The sequence below is a fragment of the Cyprinus carpio genome, chromosome B13, assembly GCF_018340385.1.
Source record: "Cyprinus carpio isolate SPL01 chromosome B13, ASM1834038v1, whole genome shotgun sequence".
Classification (NCBI taxonomy): domain Eukaryota; kingdom Metazoa; phylum Chordata; class Actinopteri; order Cypriniformes; family Cyprinidae; genus Cyprinus; species Cyprinus carpio.
Genome location: NC_056609.1, coordinates 3,582,721 through 3,603,994, shown reverse-complemented (window position 1 = coordinate 3,603,994; position 21,274 = coordinate 3,582,721). Strand labels below are relative to the sequence as shown.

At 37.8% G+C, this 21,274-nt stretch overlaps 1 protein-coding gene across 2 annotated transcripts; it reads left to right on the top strand.

Moving 5' to 3' along the window:
* Positions 1 to 3,609: 3,609 nt before the first annotated feature.
* LOC109067512 (NACHT, LRR and PYD domains-containing protein 12-like) lies at positions 3,610 to 17,697 on the top strand. Of its 2 annotated transcripts, none has more exons than XM_042736282.1 (6): positions 3,610 to 4,322; positions 4,412 to 6,382; positions 14,625 to 14,798; positions 14,979 to 15,152; positions 15,525 to 15,571; positions 15,654 to 17,697. In XM_042736282.1, the coding sequence occupies exons 1-6, from the start codon at positions 4,204 to 4,206 to the stop codon at positions 16,199 to 16,201; spliced, it is 3,033 nt and encodes a 1,010-aa protein (XP_042592216.1). In that variant the 5' UTR covers positions 3,610 to 4,203; the 3' UTR covers positions 16,202 to 17,697. The 2 variants fall into 2 exon arrangements, with proteins under 2 accessions (XP_042592216.1, XP_042592217.1); XM_042736283.1 differs by having other exon boundaries at positions 3,614 to 4,322; positions 15,525 to 15,575; positions 15,654 to 15,763.
* Positions 17,698 to 21,274: the final 3,577 nt, after the last annotated feature.

The window sequence follows — 21,274 nt, the reverse complement described above, 5'->3', positions numbered from 1 at the left end:
GGGGAAATTTTCTACCCTCACGCAGACAGGTTGGCCATCAGAGGCTGAATGCTTTATGTCCTGTGTGTGCCCCGTGGGTTTACATCAACAGGACCAGCACTTTCAGAGAGAGAGAGACCACCTCTTCATTCAAAGTCAGGCTCCGTTCTCTCACGCAGACCAGGGTAGAATAACTCCTAGTAAGGCTAAGTGGAGGAAATGTGTAGACCAGCAGTGAGCCATGGATGGGCATCTTCGTCCAAGAATGCAGCAAGAAGCTACATCTTCCAGAAGCTTTATAGCTTCAGAGCGCACACTACTATGGGCGGGGCCGCCTCTTGGGCTCTGTTTAAGGGATTTTCCTTGCAGGATGTCTGTGCCACTGCAATCTGGGCCTCTCCCCCTAAATTTTGTCAGATACTACCAGCTTGATGTTACCCAGATCCCAGTAGCTCATTCTGTCAGGGGGGTGGGTTCTTCGTAGCCTTGTGCTCGTAGGCCCTCTATCCCTCTTTAAAGGGTGAGGACTAGGCCTAATCTCTGTCTGGGAACCGCCTGTTAATGTTGCTTTTCCCTTTCATTTGTCAGCATCTACATGCTGATTCTTACATAGCTGACTTGCTTGATAGCTCATTTAATAGTGAGTTGGTCTGTATCTGAAACCCACGTAATCTACTTCAGTATTGTTAAACAAGCACCATTTTAACACAAGAAACAGCTTTCTTTCTGAAAGCACTTAATCCCCTTTCACACTGCCAGCGACTTTGTCTCCAATTTTATTATAGACTGCACATTCTGGACATAGACTTTAGAAAATGCAATCACAAACTATATTAGACATAAAAGAAATAAAAGTAGCATTCTGCATTTGGACAGTGTTGTTATATAAACTCAGTGTTCGAATTGAGGGGGGACTGGGGGGGTCCGGGGCCCCCCATAAGCATCAAGGGACCCCCCATAAGGCCCAAAAAATTGCCCTTGGGGGGGGGTCCCCTGGTTTTTCTTTAAAACTAAAATAGAAACAATATTTGACATAGCCCTATCTATTTTTTATCGAAGTATTGCGCTGCCGCTCCCATAAAAAGCTACTTCAAATTAGATGTGCATCTGACAATACGCTCAAGTGCGCCACACGCTGTTTTCTGAAGGAATTTACAGACTGCGGTGCGACGTCGCTGTGTGACTGGCTGGCAGAGTGATCCTTCCTCATTATTTTACCTCACGATGACGGTAAGATAATATTTATTTGTTTTATGATTGTTTGGTACACCTAATTTACTGCTAATGAATAAGTGTTTATCTTAGAATCGGACAGTTACTTTTATTATAATCTTGGTCTGTCAATAGTTGTTTTTTTATCTTATGATGCTAGCTCACTATCGGATTGTTAGTTGTAATTAGCCATCTAACGTAATTCTGAGAAAAAAGCTTTCATTGCACCCATTCTGAATTAAACAAATAATTTTAAATCTAGTAACCTTAACTGCTCAAAAACCGTGTTAATTTAATTAAGGAAATTATTACTGATGAAAATGTTCATCAGGTGAAGGCTTTTTTTTGTGTCAATGATGACAAAGCAGGGTTGCTAACTCTCACAAATTGTGCTTGAGAAACACATGCATTGATTATTACGCCCAAGACAAACATGCAGATCAACCGTTTTTGTTATGAATTGTATCCTATTTTCCGTTATTATGTATAGCCTAATACAATTAGTGTAGTATTTAAGGTTAAATGGAGAAAAGGGTTTTAAATTCAATGCAAAGAGGCAAATTAAAATCATTTTGTGGCCAGAAAAATAATAATTTCCATTTGCAATGCCATTGTTTACCCACTCTAATAAATATACATGTATCTAGTCTAGTTGCTCAAAAGAGTATTGCAGGTCATAACTTCTTACTTATTTTTAGGTTTTGCATTTGAATAAATATTTAGACAAGATCAAACACTAGATTTTAAAATGATACATTTTAAAAAGATACTCTTATAAGCACACACAAGTGAATATTAATTAATGCAAGAAAATACTGAATTTAACCCAAGAACAGTAAGTACAGTAGGCCTATTCATGTGAATTGATAGTGAATCAAGAGATCAAAATTAATTAATGGTCATCAGCATCGTAATCGTATCAGATTCTTTCTATTTTTTCCCTCTTGTAGAAACACTGTTGTGACAAAACATATATTTAATGTAGTCTCTCATTCACCACTATAAGTTTACCCAACTATGAAAACTTCCGCTAGAAAATATGAAAGGGTTATATAACTAGATTCAAGATAAATTATTTTTTTTTTATGAAATAAAATGCCTACATGCGCACTGTTCAAAGCATATAGATTTTTATTTAATTTTACATATAGTAAATGCTCAGCTGCAAAAACATGTTCTGAAACACACAAAGTAAATGAAATTCACAAGTAAAGTAAATTAAATTATATTATTATATGAAATAAATAAATACAAATGTATATTGGGGGACCCCCCAAGAGCTTTGACACAATTCGAACACTGTGTCCCAAATAACATATACAAAATTCGAACACTGTATAAACTAAAGCAGTGCTCAGTGCATTAAATCATTAACCAGTGCTAAACTGCTCACTGCATAATACAAGGGAAAGAAGATCTTCTGAATAGTCCAACCTAAGCACACAACCTGTTAATTTCTCCAGTAGCATTTCACAACAATTTCAAAGGACAGATTTAATGCTTTAACATTTGAATGATGTCAAACTGATATTATATCATAGTATCAGCTTTGTCAAGTTTCTGCTGGGGAAAGTGTGATCTTTTATATGTCAACAGCCAATTTCATAACTTCTTTGATTCAAGAAAAAGCCTAAAGTTTACATGCAAAACATAAAAAGCATGTAAAACATTATACACTAGTCTCCTGAACACTTTTAAAAAAGTTGTTGCCTTTTTAATTAAGTCAATGTATTTCCTGGTATTCTGTGTACTCTCATTAGCTTCCTCATCTAGAGTTCATCCTGTCAACAAGAAGTATATTGAAAGAAGACTCAAAAAAAAAAAAAAAAAGACAAAACTCAACTGGTTTAACCAGATGAATCTGAAGAGTGCAGATGTACTTTACCGAGCATGCCAGAGCGGCGACACATTTTAAGGTGAGTGCATTGCCATTTTGTCTTTGCTTTAAATGATGTACAGTAAATATTGTACATGTAAGTTAATGTTTCACAAAGGCATTTTATAGATGATAACATTAAATTGTGGGAGAACCCTAGAAACTTGAGTTTTTTAACTAACTACAGGGTTATAGGTTTGTTAGAGTTGTTTTATCTGTTACTCTGCGTGAGAAATAAATCACATCATATTTCATAACAAGTAAAAATCAAATGAGAAGTGTGTTTGTGTGTACATCACATATTAAAAAGCTTTATTTTGTCAAATGATAATGCAATCATAATTTTTATTTTATTATTATTATTATTATTATTATTATTATTATTATTTTGCTTTTAACAGAAAGTAAACAGATTTGTATTGTCTAAACTACAGAACTATAATTTGGAATGCCTGGAAAACTTTCAGCACTTCACAGATAGAAATAAAGATTAAAGATTGACTAGTTGCTGGCAAAACCACGGCAGATTAAAAGAAAGAAAGAAAGAAATGGTTAATGCCTTTTGTTGTGTAACTAGTGTTTCTTGTTTATTTTCTGGCTTCTTTTCAAAACTGTCTGATAGAAATTCGAAACAAGATGGAATTTGTACATCTCTATCATTTTATACAGTAGGCTTTCATATACCAAAAACAGCTGTAAATAAGTCAACTACATTGAATGTTTCTGAAATGTTTCCTACAGTATGTCAGGATATGCCACCGAATGGCTATCACAGTGCAGCCTTGCCTTTTTTTTTTTGGCTTTTAAAGAGGAAAGTGGAGAAATGGCAGGAAATGATTGGGGAGAATATTGGGCATGGGATCAGGAAATAACCTCATAAGCTAAGATACAAACTCTGGTCACCTGCTGTACAGCAGCACAAGATGTCATGAGCACATAGCCCACTAGGCTATGGGTCTGGCATGTAGCCCAGGTTTAAAAAGTTAAGAGGGAAAACACAGGGTGCCATAACAAGGAAATGATCAGAACTCAATCTGCTTTTTTTTTTTTTTTTAGATGTAATCTTAAAAAAAAAAATTATTACAATACTGATCATAATCAGTACAGTATCATACACAGTCAGGACTGCATCCAAAATGAATCTCTATGAGAAGAAAGAAGAGGGAGGTGATCTTAGCTGTGTCTGTATGAAGAGCAACTGTTCAATAAAACAACCTGTTGGATTTCACGATAAATCACAGTTCAGAAATCCAAGGTAGGCTATTGGTGAGTTGTTTTTGTTATGGCTTTTTGTATGCATACTGTATAACAATTATGACTACTCTTTTCCCTGGGGTTCTGCAGTGAGGTAAGGGAAGATCAAATTAATTATCAGTCCAGATATGGAGTTTGTGAGCAGGTTCTGATAGATGCAGTCTCTGGTGATGGTTTAAGAAGACACTGTATCAGCTGCGACTCGGACCAGACCAGACCGTGTCCTGTCATTGAACCAGCCTTGATTGAGGAAACTGGAGATTTGCAGCAGCATTCTCAACAACCGGATGATGATGTTTTTCAGAAAGTCAAAGATCAATACAAAACCATAATGAAAAACAAGTATGAGAGCTTATCTGAGGGAATCAAACTACAAGATAATAAAACCCTACTGAACAGTATTTATACACAACTCTACATCTTAGAGGCAGAGAGTGAAAGAGTGAATGAAGAACATGAGGTTTTACACATGGAGAATAAATCCAGAACTCAACACTTACAAGACAATCCAATCTACTGCAATGACATCTTTAAAGTCTCAGCTGAACCAGGACATGAGGAGAAAGACCATATCAAGACCGTTCTTACGAAAGGCATCGCTGGAATCGGAAAAACTGTCTCTGTGCAGAAGTTCATTCTGGACTGGGTCGAGGAAAAAGCCAATCAGGATGTAGATTTTATGTTTGTGCTTCCATTTCGAGAGCTGAACTTGATCCGAGATCATCAGTACAGTCTTCACAAACTTCTACTGGACTTTCATCCTGAACTTCAAGATCTGGACTCACAGATTTATGAGGAGTGTAAAGTTGTGTTCATCTTTGATGGTCTAGATGAAAGCAGAATCACACTGAAGTTTTCAGACGCTCAGAAAGTTTGTGATGTGACTGAGATTTCATCAGTGGCTGTGTTGATGTCAAACCTCATGAAAGGAGAGCTGCTTCCCTCTGCTCTCATCTGGATCACCTCCAGACCAGCAGCAGCCAATCAGATCCCCTCCAAATACATCCACCGTCTGACGGAAATTCAGGGATTCACTGAGCCTCAGAAGGAGGAATATTTCAGGAAGAGAATCAGTGACCAGCATCAAGCCAGCAGAATCATCTCACACATCAGAAGAGCAAGAAGCCTCCACATCATGTGCCACATCCCCGTCTTCTGCTGGATCTCATCCACTGTGCTTCAGAAGCTCCTGGAAGAAGATCTGAGTGCAGAAATCCCTCAAACTCTGACTGAAATGTACATCCACTTCCTGCTTATTCAGATCAACATGAGGAACCAGAAGTATAAAGAGAGAGATCCAGAGAAACTCCTACAGTCCAACAGACAAGTGATTTTGAAACTTGCTGAAGTGGCTTTCAAACAGCTGATGAAGGGCAATGTGATGTTTTATGAGGAGGACCTGATTGAGAGCGGCATAAACATCACTGACGCCTCAGTGTATTCTGGGATTTGCACAGAGATCTTTAAGGAGGAATCTGTTATTCATCAGAGGAAAGTCTACAGCTTCATTCATCTCACCTTTCAAGAGTTTCTTGCTGCTTTTTATGTAGTTTACTGCTATTTATGTAGAACTACAGAAGCACTTTTTGATTCACTACATAATTTGCATACACGTGTATTCAGTAAAGTACAAGAAAGTGAAAATGGACAGTTTGATCTGTTCCTGCGATTTCTGCTGGGTGTCTCACTGGAGACCAATCAGAGACTCTTACAGGATCTACTGACACACACAGAGAACAGTTTAGAGAGCATCAAGAAAACTTCACTGTGTATTAAAAACACAATTAAGAACAACAAACATCTGTCCACTGAAAGATCCATCAATCTGTTCCTCTGTCTGCTGGAAGTGAAAGATCAGACTCTGTCCAGAGAGATTCAGGAGTTTGTGAAATCAGACAAACACTCAGAGAAGAAACTCTCTCCTGCTCACTGCTCAGCAATCGCCTACATGCTTCAGATGTCAGAGGAGCCGCTGGATGAGCTGGACCTCAAGAAATACAACACATCAGATGAGGGGAGAAGAAGACTGATACCAGCTGTGATGAATTGCAGAAAAGCTTTGTGAGTTAATTTCATATATTAAAATAAATATAGACTACAATATAATAATATATTCACTTATGTTAGATGTTGAATTTCACTGTTCTGAAGCAAGCTGCACTACTATGGCAAGCTCTAGTTGTATATTTGAATGTTGAGCAGCGAGCTCATTGGCTACCAATACAGGAGAGAATGCCATAACTCTGTATATGCACACCAGCATTAGCTGGCAAATTACTATATATGTATGACTGCTCATGTAGAGACCACATGTCATGTGATGTCTTTTTTTTTGTTTAAGTCTACAAAAGGCATCAAATCTACTTAAATACTTAAAGGGATACTCCACCCCAAAATGAAAATTTTGTCATTAATCACTTACCCCCATGTCGTTCCAAACCCGTAAAAGCTCTGTTCGTCAACACAATTTAAGATATTTTGGATGAAAACCTGGATGGTTGAGACTGTCCCATAGACTGCCAAGTAAATAACTGTGTCAAGGTCCATAAAAGGTAGAAAAGTCATCTTCAGAATACTCCATCTGCCATCAGACGTGCAATCTGGGTTATATGAAGTGAAGGGGACACTTTTTGTAAGCTAAGAAAACAAAAGTAATGAGTTTTTCAACAATTCCTTTGTCAACAGTCTCCTCTGTGTCTCTCCATATCATCGTATGCTGTGTATGCTCTTCTGTCTCATCCACACCACAAGGATGCGCTGTTTTATTCATCAGTAATATCTTAAATTGTGGTTTGAAGATGAATGGAGCTTTTATGGGTTTGGAACGACATGGGGGTAAGTGATTAATGACAAAATTTTCATTTTGGGGTGGAGTATCCCTTTAAAGCAGACAAATCAGAGAGAGAGAGAAAAAAACATTAATGTTTATAGGAGATGCTTCTCAAAAGTTATTGATTTTATTAAGTCATATTTTGTATTGATGATTGTACCAGAGCAATGGTACCCAACCCTGTTTTTTAGTCTTTTCAATTCAACACACCTAATTTGACTTAACAGCTCATTAGCAGAGCTCTCTAAAACCAGATTAGAAAGACATTAAACACATGTACCATTAATGTGCCACCAGGCCCAGGTTCATAAACTGTGCTGTAGAGCAGGGGTGGTGAACGTTAGTCCTGGAGAGCCGCAGCCCTGCAGAGTTTTGCTTCAACCCTAATCAAACACACCTGAACAAGCTAATCAAGGTCTGAACGGTTACTGGGAAGCTACAGGCAGGTGAGTTTTAATTCCGGTTGGAGCTGAACTCTGTTGTGCTGCGGCTCTCCTGGACTGGAGTTCCCCACCCCTGCTGTAGAGGATTTTAAGTGGAGACCCTAAAGTTGGGTGGATTGATTATGGGACCCTTAGCAATGAGTGCGCCAGATTGTTGAACTGCCACCCTATCTGTGAAACGTATTTAAAGCTTTTGGCTGCTGAGTGGTACTTTAACCACAAACTTCAACAAGGGGGCAACACAGTCATAACTTTCATAACATTCAACACTGTTACTGAGGTATTCTTCCATGCAACAGTCATTTGTTGCCATGGCAAGTAATCCCTTAAAGATTTATTTTCAGGGGACATTCACACCTTTGTGCCATTCTGCTCTCCCCTTTTGGTCAGTCATGTTAAATTGGATTGGCTGCTTTGAGGCTAAACCCATCCCCTAACCAGACAGCACACCGACTTTTCTCAAAATTCATTTAATTGGTAAATGTGAATTATGCCACCCAAAACCCTTACAGCAAAGTACGGAGCACCTAAAGGGACATTTGCAAAAAATGAGAACTATTTTAAACTTGGCCTTCTGTACAAAGACATTGTTTCTGTTTTTGCATTCTGTCACAGATCTAGCATCACTGAGCAGCATAAGAACAACTTTTTCCCTTGTGCTTTATTCCACCTGACCTGAACAACACATATAACATCTCATGACTGTACATCTGTACATACTGTAACATCTCAAACTTTTAGTTACCACTTGTAGTACAATTGAAACCATCTTTCACACACTTTTAAATATACTCATCATACATAGAATATACTAGTGCTGTCAAATGATTAATCGTGATTAATCACATTCAAAATAAAAGTTTTTATTTACATTATCTGTGTGTACTGTGTATTTTTATTATGTATATATAAATACACACACATACAGTATATATTTAGAAAAATGTACATGTATTTACATGTATATATTTATATTCATATAATTGAAATTATATATAAATATTTAATAAACATCATATTTTTCTTAAATATATACATGCATGGGTGTGTATTTACATATACATAATAAATCTACACAGCAAACACACATTTACTATGTGAACAAAAACCTTTATTTTGGATGTGATTAATCGCGATTAATTGTTTAACAGTACTAATATATACAAAATGTACTTTTAATGTATTGCCCACATATTTTTATAGATGAATTCATTCCAAATGTATTTTGATTGTTAACATTCTTTTATATGATATACTTAACTACATGTTACATTTTTTAAACTGTACAATCAAGTACTTATCGGAAATGTACTTATAACCAGTGCTGCATTAAGCCTTTGAGGGACCCTGGGCTAACTTTGGGGGCCCAAAGCTGCGATTTCAATTTAGTTGTAAACTCATAGAATTTGAAGCTTTCACAGATAAAGGAAGGTTATTCTATAGCCTCGGTCCAACTATTGCAAACAGTGAAAGGTAGATAGTGTTTTCTAGCTGGATGTTGTGCTTACGATCAATAATCACATCTTTGCATTCAACCAAACTGATTTGCAGAAATCAAAACACGAGTCCCGCTCACTGTAAAGCGGAAGCGAATATGCGGCAGATGCTTCCACTTGGTCTTAAAGCCTTCCTTGAGAGGCTATGTTCGCAATTCAAACACTGCTTTGAAAAAAAAAAAAAAAAACATTTGTTATTTGTATGGTCTAGGTGGTCATACAGTGTATGCCTGCAAATACGGAGAAACTGATGCCTTAAATACAGGACGATTCCATATTATACGGAACGGTTGGCAACCCTATATAAAATGCAAAAGAGAATAGACTCGGGGGCCCCCCAGTGTTTCGGGGCCCTGGGCTGCAGCCCATGTTGCCCATTAGGATAACATGGCCCTTCTTATAACTATAACATTACTAATATGTTTTAAATAAAATCAACTTAATTTAAACCCAGTATATCTATATAAATGTGTGGTAGTTTTTAAATCAGTCAAAGAACACTTAAGAAATACACTAATAACTAATAACACTAATAACACTTACAAAGTTCACACAAAGTCCTCTGCATATTTTTGCAGTAGCATACTTTATTTCAATTAACTAAAACTCAATTTAAATATCAGTGGAATTCTGTATACATTTGCAATTGCACTGAAGTACTACTGAAGTATAAATATACTTTTAATTAGTGTATTTATAGTGTATAACTTTTACAATTTTATTTAGCACAAAAATAACAATGCACTACAAATGTACTTTCTTACATTAAAGATTTTTTTTCTCAGTACATTCAAGTAGACATTTTTAACTGGGTAATTTGGTCTATGTTCTCTATATTTTTATTATCTTATAGCTATTACTTATTTATTAATTGTATATTCTCTTTTTTTATTACTATTATATTTCATTTGATTTTATTACCTTAAATTATATGTCTGCACAATTTCAGTGCTACTGTATATACATACGTACATATATACATACATACAAATATATATGATTAAGTGATTATTAAGTGGAGACATGTAGATGTTAAGAGGCTGGTTTGAAGTTTAGGAGTCTGATGGCCTGGGGGAAGAAACTCCTCCTAAGCCTATCAGTTTTTGACATCAGTTTACGGATGCCCTTACCAGATGGCAGCAAATTGAAAAGACCGTTACTAGGGTGGTTAGAGTCCTTGATGATTTTAGCAGCTCTGCTTTTGCAGCGTTTGAGGTAGATAACCTGCAGCGAGGGAAGAGCAGACCCTGAGATGCGCACAGCTAAGCACACAACTCTCTGCAGGGCTTTGCAGTCCTGACTGGAGCTGTTCCCATACCACACTGATATACACTGAGTCAATACACTTTCTATGGCCCTGAATAGAAAGTTTTCAGGATTGCTGGCAAAACCCTGAATTCTCTCAGCTGTCGCAGATGGTACAGTCTTTGCCTGGCTTTATTAACCTGTGTTTGAATGTGGGTAGTCCAAGTCAGGTTCTCGGAGATGTTTACACTAAGGTACTTGAAGCTGTTCACCCTATCCACAGGGGTCCCGCTGATCATAAGAGGAGTATAGGGCTGCTGCTGTCTCTTCCTGAAGTCAACAATCAGCTCTTTAGGTTTGCTCACATTCAGAGAGAGACAATTGTCCTGGCACCATGATGTAAGTTTCTCTACCTCATCCAAGTATGGGGTCTCATTATTGTTGTGAATGAGGCCCAGAACCACAGTATCATCAGCAAATTTGATAATAGATGTGGAGCTGTGGGAAGACATGCAGTCGTGTGTAGAAAGAGTAGAGCAGGGGACTCAGGACACAGCCCTGTGGGGCTCCTATGTTCAGGGTGATAGAGCTGGGGATGAACTGGCCTACTTTCACCACTTGAGGTCTGCCGGTGAGGAAGTCTAGAATCCAGTTGCAGAGTGAAGAGTTTAGACCGAGGTCCATGAGTTTATAAGCAAGCTTGATGGGGACTATAGTATTGAAAGCTGAGCTATAGTCGATAAATAGCAGCCTTACATAGTTCCCCTTATTGCTCTCAATGTGCGTGAGAGAAGAGTGCAGGATGTGAGAGATGGCATCTTCAGTAGATCTGTTGGGCAAACTGAGAGGGTCTAAAGTATCCGGGATGGAGACGCAAATGTAGTTTTTTACCTGGACGATAGTCATTCAGACAAGAGGGTTTATTGTTCTTAGGCACAGGAATGATGACAGATTTTTTAAAGGAGGTGGGAACCACCGAGGTAGCAAGAGACTCATTAAAGATGGATGTAAACAAACCAGCGAGTTGATCTGTGCAAGACCTCAGAACACAGCCAGAAATCCCATCAGGTCCGGCTGCTTTCCTGATGTTAACTCGCTTTAGGGCCCTCCGAACCTCATCCTCCGACAAAGTGATTACATGACTATCGCTGTTCTGACTGCTGCATCCTGACGTGCTGATTGGCAGGCTTGCGCTGCTTAGATTGTTTTCAAGAGTTTAGCTCGTCAGCCAGTGACAGATCTGCTCTCACCTCTGCAGAGGATTTATTTCCAAAGGCACAGATGGTCCTTAGTCCCTGCCACATGCTTCGGGAGTCATTGAGCTGAAAATGAGACTCTATTCGTTCCCTGTATCGGAGTTTGGTGGCCCTTACTGCTCGTCGGAGAGCATAGCATGAAGCTTTGTACTCACTCACGATTCCTGACAAAATACCAGCGTTGTATGCAGCAGTGCGTTTGTTTACTGCTGCACGGATTGTTCTGTCCACCCACGGTTTCTGATTAGAGAAGGTCCTTATAGTTATTGTTTCAGTTGCTTCCTCAGCTAGCGTGTTTACAAAGCTTAATACTACATCTGTGAACTCGCTGATGTCAGATGAACTTCCCCGAAACATGTCCCAGTCTATGTCATCAAGAGCCACCTGTAGCATAGCTTCTGAGTGGGTGGACCAGCACGTCACCACCCTCTGCACCAGGGGTTCTTGAACAAGCCTTTGTTTATAATCCGGTGTGAGGAAAATGGTCAGATTTGCCAAAAGCCAGTAGTGAGTGAGCTTTGTAGGCATTCTTAAACTGAGAGTAGCAATGATCCAATGTACTTGGACCTCTGGTTGGACAACCTAAATGCACTGAAATATGTCTGTGCGTAAATACAATGTATGATCTGTGTGTCAAGTGCACTCATTGGTTTTGTTTGTGCATCAATAAATCTGTTTTGATATTTCGTTCAGTCTGTATTACACACAGCATGATGCATGAAGGCATCTTCAAAAACAATCTCAAAATATGACAGGACAATATGTTTTGTTTTAAAGAGAAACACACTTGAATGAATAATTTGCTGAAAATGCATTGTGTGTCTCTGCTCTCTCTGCCATCTGTGATGTAAACAGCCTAGTTTTCATTTACTGGATCATTGGACTCAAAACTTAAAACTATCTGACTGGAAACACAGAGGCAAAATCAGGAAAAATGTTTAGTAATGCTTTAAGTTAAATAGAGAAACAAAATTATACATTTTTAAAATGTCTATAGCTTAGCGCATTATAAGAAGAGCAGGAAGCCCTTTTTTGTGGCGAGTGATATTTAATTTTATTTGCTGGGCTATTGTTGATTTGTAAGATTATTACTCGATAATATTGTTTAATTTATGTAGGGGAGCCGGGGCACAAAGTAACGCGGGGTTAGTTGTAACACACGTGGTTTGAATATTTCCACACATTCTAGCATAACAAAATTTACAGTATTTATTAGTTACCATATCAACATTATATAGAAAATAATGTGCGCCAAAATTCAAAAATCTTTTGAAGATATCGCTGAACATTTATTTTACCATAGTAAAATAACAATTTTGGCTTAAGTAAATTTTTCATCTCAGCAGATTTTTCTCATTTTAAATGAATAATAATAAAAAAAAACTATTATTTTAATCTCCAATCTGTTATTTATCAGTTCAGATCAATAATAGTTAAGTATTCAGATACGTTACATCGCAAATATGGAAATATTATGGAATATTTGTATTTGTGCCAAATGAGAAAGGTAGGATACACGAGCACAAAGCTCCATTTCACAAAGAGTTGAGTGCACAAGCCTTTAAAGGGGTTCTATTATGCTTTTTCACTTTTTCAACTTTAGTTAGTCTGTAATGTTGCTGTTTGAGCATAAAAAAGATCTGCAAAGTTACATAGCTCAAAGTCCAGTTCAAAAGGAGATATTTTATTTAACAGAAATCACTTTTCAAAAACTACAACGAACAAATTGTTTGGACTACAACGCATATTTTCCTGGATTTGTTATATCACAAATATCAACGAATTGGGACGAGGCCCGGTTGAGCTGCTCTAGAGAAGGCAATGAGTGTTATTACTTTGTCGAAGACACGCTAGCTTTCCCAAGGCTGTGGTTACAATCATCGGGTTTAAATCGCACTCAAATTGATTTGATTTTGACGCAATGTCTACAATGAAGCTCGCAGGCGGCTATGGTAAGGGGCATGACATTTCCCGACCAGGTGCCGAGTGCTGCCAATCACAACACACACTGGCCCACCTAACCAATCACAGCACATTTCGTATTTCAGAAGACAAGCCTTCATTTGATGCAGGAACTATTCGAGCCATTCATGCCAGACTGGGGTGTTGTAATAATGTAAAATATGTGAAAAATGAATGTGCTTTTCGAACAACCTAGTATGAGAGCCTGTTCTAGTACACCCCCAAAACAAAATCAAGACTTTGTAAAAGAGCATAATAGGACCCCTTTAAAGTATACTCCTTTATCAGTCTGTGAGAGACGCATTCAGAATCAGCACATGGTCACTGTCTACTGGGCTTTGTTTTCAAGTGCGCAACTCATGGCATTCGCTGTTCTTCTGCTGGCGGCTGGTTATCAAGCAGCATTGCATTGCTGCGGGTGCCCACTTCTGGATTGGGGTTGAATTGCCTGTATTCATTGTAAGGCATCATACACTGAACCTAGATGTCCATACCGTAATGGTTCGGTACGAATACATGTATTGTTCCACCCCTACTATCTATGCAATACAGTGAAATACTTCATTAAGTTTAGTATACCACCCCTATTAGTCATTAAACATTACACACACACACACACACACACACACACACACATATATATATATATAAGTATTTGCTGAGATTCAGGTTGTTTTATTTACGTGTCTGTGAAGAGAGGTGACAGAGACCAAGACGGCAGAGAGCACACCCTGTTTATTTTAATTATTTTATAAAAGCACACTGTTTTGTTGTTATAATGACTATACCCAAATAAAAGTAGACCCTTCACAGTTTCAAATGATACCTTATTCTTATCTGTATGATAAAAAAAATGGAGTATTTTTAGTTCTTTTCACGGTCATCAGGAAAATACGAGACAGACTGCACTGGTGAGGGTTAAAATCCTATGAGGGAAGACCCACAGGCTCTGTCATAAATCCAAGGGAAATAGTAGTAAAGATAAAATACTAACAAAAAGAATCAGAACTTGATCTTTAATTATTGAAACTATTTTGTTCCCTCCTAAAATTGTATTTAATTCTCTTTCAGTCTTGCTGACTCTAATCTCACTGGTCAGTGCTGTGAAATTGTAACTTCAGCTCTGCAGTCATCAAATTCCCTGCTGAGATTGCTGGACCTAAGTAACAATGACCTGCAGGATTCAGGCGTTAAGCTGATCTCTCATGCACTGAAGACTACAAACTGTCACCTGGAGATACTAAGGTGCTTAGAAGTGTTTGAAAACAATTACTTTTGTGGAATCAAAAGCATACTCAAGGCTGAACACTAGTATCAAGTATAAAGCAAGTTACAACATCAGGATCCAGGCAATCATAGCTCATAATCCGACCAAAGGGAAAATACTGGTACACATTTCAAAACCAAATTACTTTCTGTTTGTAGATTGTCTGGCTGTATGGTGACAGAGGTTGGCTGTTGTTATCTGGCTTCAGCACTGAGATCAGCAACATCACACCTGAAAGAGCTAGATCTGAGCTACAATCATCCAGGGGATTCAGGAGTCAAGCTGCTATCTGAGAGCCTCAGTGATCCAAACTGCACACTGGAAAAACTCAAGTATGTCAAGCATAATTTAGTTTAATTTAATTTTATTTTATTTAAATGTACAGTTTAAGTACTAGGGTGATCATATTAGCCACATTAATGTTGTAAAGTCATAAATGTTGGGTTATGATGCATTTTTAATTAATTATTTTCATAGAGTAATTTAAATTGCACATACAATTTACTTTAGTCTGCTATGGCTTTACAAAGTAACAATATCTCTCTGCAGTATTTTTGCATGTGCACTCCACACCACAAAAACAATATTTCCATGGTATCAGTTGAGGCCCTATATGGTTCTATTAGATAGATAGATAGATAGATAGATAGATAGATCGATCAACTAATTATGACCCTTTGGTTTCATTATTTGTGTTCCTTTAGTCTGGACCATAATGAACACTTCAGAATCACACCAGGACTGTGGAAATGTAGGTACGCTTTGCTACTGTATTTTTTACAGACACACCTTCACGTGTAATTTTAGATGCTAATCACTGTTCTTGTATTCAGATGCTTGTGATCTCTCACTGGATCCAAACACAGCAGACATTCGTTTATCTTTGTCTGAAGAAAACAGGAAGGTGACATATATGAAAGAACCACAGCCATATCCTGATCATTCAGACAGATTTGATAGATGTTGTCAGGTTCTGTGTCGAGAGAGTCTGTCTGGACGCTGTTACTGGGAGGCTGAATGGAGTGGTAGGGGTGCTTTTATTTCAATGGCATATAAAGGAATCAGCAGAAAAGGAGAGAGTGATGACTGTCTGTTTGGATGCAATGAGAAGTCTTGGAGTCTGGACTACTCCTTTAATAGATTCAGTGCCTGGCACAACAATAAGGTCATTTACATTTCTCCACCGTCGCCTCCCTCGAATAAAGTAGGAGTGTATCTGGACTGGTCAGCTGGCACTCTGTCCTTCTACAGTGTTTCTGAAACACACACTCTCACACACTTACACACATTCAACACTATGTTCACTGAACCAGTCTATGGTGGACTTGGTATTTATGATTCTTCAGTGTCTCTTTGTCAGACTCCACACAAACAACTGTAAACTGATTTGCAACAACGTCTTCTCAAAGCTCTAGTGTTACATTTTTCAACCTTGGAAGATATATGTAAGATAATTATGTAATATAATGGTTTCTTTATATAGCACCTTTCTGTCAAGTTCCTGTCATTTGCAGATAAGACTGAACGAATGTTTTGAACCAAATTTGTCTGTGTAGTAGCATCCATGTCTGGATTTTAATTTAAACATAATACACTTTTTGGAAAGCCACTTTTGTAGCAATCCTTTTATCAGTTTTCCTTCAAGTGTACATGGAAAATATAGATTGAGTATGTTTCTCAGACATGACTTATGTCCTCTTAGTCTACAATTCACATTTTATAAAAACACAATAAGATTAAAATTATATAAACAATATATAAAACAATATTAGGGAATCTTAGGTATGTCACAGACAACGGTTCCATATATACAGATGGGTAAACAGCATAAAGTCTCTCAGTACAATACAATGTTGGGGCCTCATGTGCCACCAGAACAGCTTCAAGGTACCTTGGCATTGATACCGCAAGTCTCTGGAACTCTGTTGGAGGGATGAAACTCCATTCTAGCATTTGGTAACTGATGATAGTGGTGGAGTCTATTGCCTGTACATGCTGCTCGAAAATTCCCCATATGTCTGCAATTCGGTTGAGATATGGGGACTGCAAAGGCCACAGCATATGATTCAGATAATTTTCATACTTATTAAACCACTGAGTGAACAAAAATTGTGCCTGTATCCAAATATATATGGACCTAACTGTAACATATTTAGCAAGAAATCACGTTAAACATATTTAGCTAGCCTGATACAGATGGATCACTCAAATCAGAAATAATGTGAAGGTTATGTTGACAGCAATGGACATGAGCGGGAAGTTTTAGTTATCAAAGGAATTCGTTTTTTCCTTCTAGATACTGAATATTTTCGGGTGAAAGCATGATTTAAACAGTTACAGCACTTATTTACATGCAATTGCTCTGTCAATAATGCATTCATACAAATTTAATCTTATCTGTACACTGTAAACAGATTTGAAAAAGCAGAATTCTGTAAGAAATGCAGCAATTCATAAATAACTGACGAAATAGTTATTTTCATCCTTCACAAACAAAATGTGCACTGCAAAAAAGCAATGATATCTTATAACGCTGACAATGATGTAATAAGTATGGCATGTGGTAGAAAAAAGTTTGCACACTACCAATAAGCCACTTTAAAACTACTGTGATATTTCAAAACATACTGAAGTATTATTGCCATAAATTTCCTTAGGTAGGGAAGATGGAGCTGTGTTTCTGATATCAATGAGCGAGAAGTGGGAAATGGTGAACCTGGAGCGGAGCTGGAGCAGAGTGATTATTGAATGCTTGGAGGAGGAGGGGAAATTGTTGCCGCTCCACTCTGCTCACATACTCTGCCTCTGACGCTGTTGATAAAACCTTGCCTGTTGTACTTTTGACTGTTTGTTAATAAAGCTGCACATGGATCCCAACTCAGCCGACTCCTCATTACAAGCAGGTTTTGTCCAAGGTTTTCTTGCAGGGTTATCCTGGTTGCCTAATTATTTTTTTGTCTGTAAAATCTTGATAACTTGTTAAATTCTTAGATTCCAACCTAATATAAGCCTCACTGCCCTTTGAGAAATTAAATTGCATGTCTGAATTTGAAACAGTTTCATGGAGAAATCAAAACAAATGAACACAACTGCACACACATGAAACATACTGCGGTAAAAAGGTAGTTTATATATTTATAACTTGTCATGACCAAGGCTCTCTTAAAGTCCTTAAATTCTTAGGCATCACCTTAGATTCAAACCTAATACAAGCCTCACTGCCCTTTGAGAAATTAAATTGCATCAAAGACGTCATGAGAAATGCTCAGATGTCAATATCTTTTTCCAAAAGATATTTGCTGTCTTTGCTAGCCCATGTTATAATTCCCTAGGGCAGATCATTTATTGTTAGGCTCCTTGACTTCTCCAAGTCAGTTAAAGATCTTAAGGATATAGTTACCTTAGACACAGGCTGCAGATCTCAGGTTCAGGTCTCTGCTCTTCAATAACTGGAATGGCGTCTCATTTTTTCTATAATGATGATCTGGAGTCTTCTGCAGACCTTAAATTGTACACAGATGCTGCACCTTTTTTTTTTGGTTCTGGTTCTTTTTCTAATGATCAGTGGTTTGCTAGTGTATGGCCAAATGAGCTGCTATCCATGACTTCTAACACCTTGTCAACTGCTCTTTTGGAATTGTATCTCACTCTGATAGCCTGTGTTCTGTGGGGTGCACAATGGTCTAGAAAACATTGTTATTTTTTTCATTTTTTTTTTTTTTTTTTTGTGACAATGAGACAAACGTTAATATCATAAGGGATGCTCCTCAGTGTATAAACAGTTTTGTTTGGTGCCTTACTTGTAGGGTGGCCGTATGAGCCATTTATACAGGACACATCCTGGCCAGGATTTTTTAGCCATAAAAGCAGATTCTATTTCAAAATAAAAGTCCCACATATATAACAGAAATAATGTTATCTTTAGTCAAACTTTAGCAAAATATACATCACAAATTTATGACTTTCTGTGACACGTTCACTGTAGATGTATCATATGTTAGTGCTTTTATAGTCTATTGTTTTGAAACATGAAAAATGAAGCCTTAGCCATCAACATTATGGATGCCGGAATCCAATTCCACCTGCGCTGCCTAGATCCATCCACCCTCAGTTTACTAGAAAATCCATATGTTCGTCTCTGGCTTAATGGCCTTAAAACTAAGAAACCTCAAGGCAATGATCAGCATCTCCTTTTCTCACTCACACTCTTGTGAAAGTTAATATTATGTCTGAGAAATGGGTGCTCTGGGCCTTATTCTGATCTATTGCATTAATCTGTTTTGCTCATTGCTTTCTATAGTTTTCTCAGAGGTGGCGAGTTTTCCACATGCAGAGATTTTTAATCTCTAAATTAATTTTTTTAATTATTTTTTATTTTATTTTAATGTGACATCAGTAGCTGTTGGGCCTATTTACTTATTTATTTAAATATTTATAACTTCTATCTTTAGCTCTAGCTACAATTCTTATGCAGACTTCTTCACGTATATTGATTAGCTCTTCACAGTTCAGTAGATTGGCTTCCTGAAATGCTCATTTGGTCTTCGATTCAGCAGGTAAAGCCATGGAGGACTGCCTGGTATGGTCTGTTTGGGGATGTTGCACTGCTCTCCCATGCTAAAAATGGGAGGGTCGCCCCCAGAAGCTGCTGCTGTTTCTCTTTCTTAACTTTTCATGGAGCTCATGAAAGGAAGGGGAATTTAAAACAGAGCCATACTGCCAAATGTATCTTTAGCAAACCATGCCAATAAAAGTTGACTTTCCACACGGAAAAGCATTTAGCTGTATACGCATAAATTTTGTATTGTATAGGCATTTCGTCCACATGGATCGAGCATTTTGGGAGAGTGAAACCATTACAGCACCACATATTGGTCTGGCTTGTATATTACATTGTTTTGTGTTAGTTTTGTGGACACAGATATTTCTTAAGACGAGGACAAAAAAAGATTGGCAAGGGAAAGCTCTGGCTTCGTGTGGACGTAGCCTAAAAGATTTGTCTAGAGTATATTTGACTTAATAGGTGCCTGACCAGGGCTTGACATTAACACCTACCATCACAGCAAATGCGGGTAGATTTCAGTGGCAGGTAACAAGGTCATTCCCACTAGCCACTTTTGGCGGGTTTAATTTTATGTACAGTAACAGAGCTTGATGTTAATGTTTGTCTGGGATAAGTGGATTTTTTGAAGGGGCAAGTGAAAGAGAATTTTTCTTGCCTGACCGAACTGCAGTTGAGGCTTATGTAACATGTCTGCATTTGAAACAGTTTCATGGAGAAATCAAAACAAATTAACACAACTGCACACACGTGAAACATACTGCGGTAAAAAGGTAGTTTATATATTTATAACTTGTCACGACCAAGAGAGTGTGTTTGCTCGGTTTTGGTTAATGAAAATAGATCCAAACAAAGATCACAGTAGAACAGCCTTGCATATCTCAGTGGTGTTTCATTACTGAATGATTCAGCGTTTCATTTTTATATTTAAAAGTACCATTACTTCATATTTGGATATATATATATATATATATATATATATATATATATATATAAATATATATATATATATATATATATATATATATATTGTAACGGGGTGAAGAATCACACGACAGCGAGGAGTGCCAAAAAGGCCCCGGAGGGTGGTTTTATTGACAAAAAACTGGTGATAAAAGAGGGAAGTGCAGGAGTGCTCGCTGGCTGATGCACTGGTCGTGGCGGTGTCCCAAGTGTGGCATGTCTGAGCGTGGGGTGCTGATCGGTCATGGGCTCTCTGTAAGGAACAACAAAGAAACAGCATTAGATTAGATTAGATTCAACTTTATTGTCATTGCACATGTAAGGTACAAGGCAACGAAATGCAGTTAGCATCTAACCAGAAGTGCAATAGGCAGTAAGTACAGAATATATAAGGTCTACAATATGTTACAAATGTACAATAAATATACAGATAAGACAGTATTATGGACATAATTTACAGATTTTTAAATACTATCAGCATGATATACAGACAGGTGTACTATGAACATACTATACAGATGGATTATGTAAAAGTTTATGTACACTATAGGCAGAAACTATGAACATATGAACATCATTTACACTAGTGCAATGGACAGTAAAGTGCATAGAAAATATTTCAGTGTGCAGATGGATTACTCAGTACTCTGGATGAACAGACAGTAGTGCAAGTAATAACAAGTTTACTGTTTTTTGCTTGTTTGTAAGTAAATGAACAAATAAATAAATCAGATGTAGTGATGAGGAGGGGTGAGGATTCTGGGGGTTGGGGGGTGTCAGAGGGCAGAGTTTAGTAAGGAGCATCCAGTCTTCTGGTGTGATCGCCACTTGATTGCCGCCAGCTGTGACCGATCAGCCCGTGACGAGGATCCCAGGTGTTCCTCGTGTGTTTTCAGGGCGACGCTGATGAGGCCTCGGGACACGCGTCAC

Coding starts and splice junctions, on each gene's coding strand:
- LOC109067512 (XM_042736282.1), top strand. CDS start 4,204: ATGAATCTCTATGAGAAGAAAGAAGAGGGAGGTGATCTTAGCTGTGTC. Junction 4,323..4,411: donor TCACAGTTCAGAAATCCAAG/GTAGGCTATTGG, acceptor GGGGTTCTGCAG/TGAGGTAAGGGAAGATCAAA. Junction 14,799..14,978: donor TGTCACCTGGAGATACTAAG/GTGCTTAGAAGT, acceptor TTCTGTTTGTAG/ATTGTCTGGCTGTATGGTGA.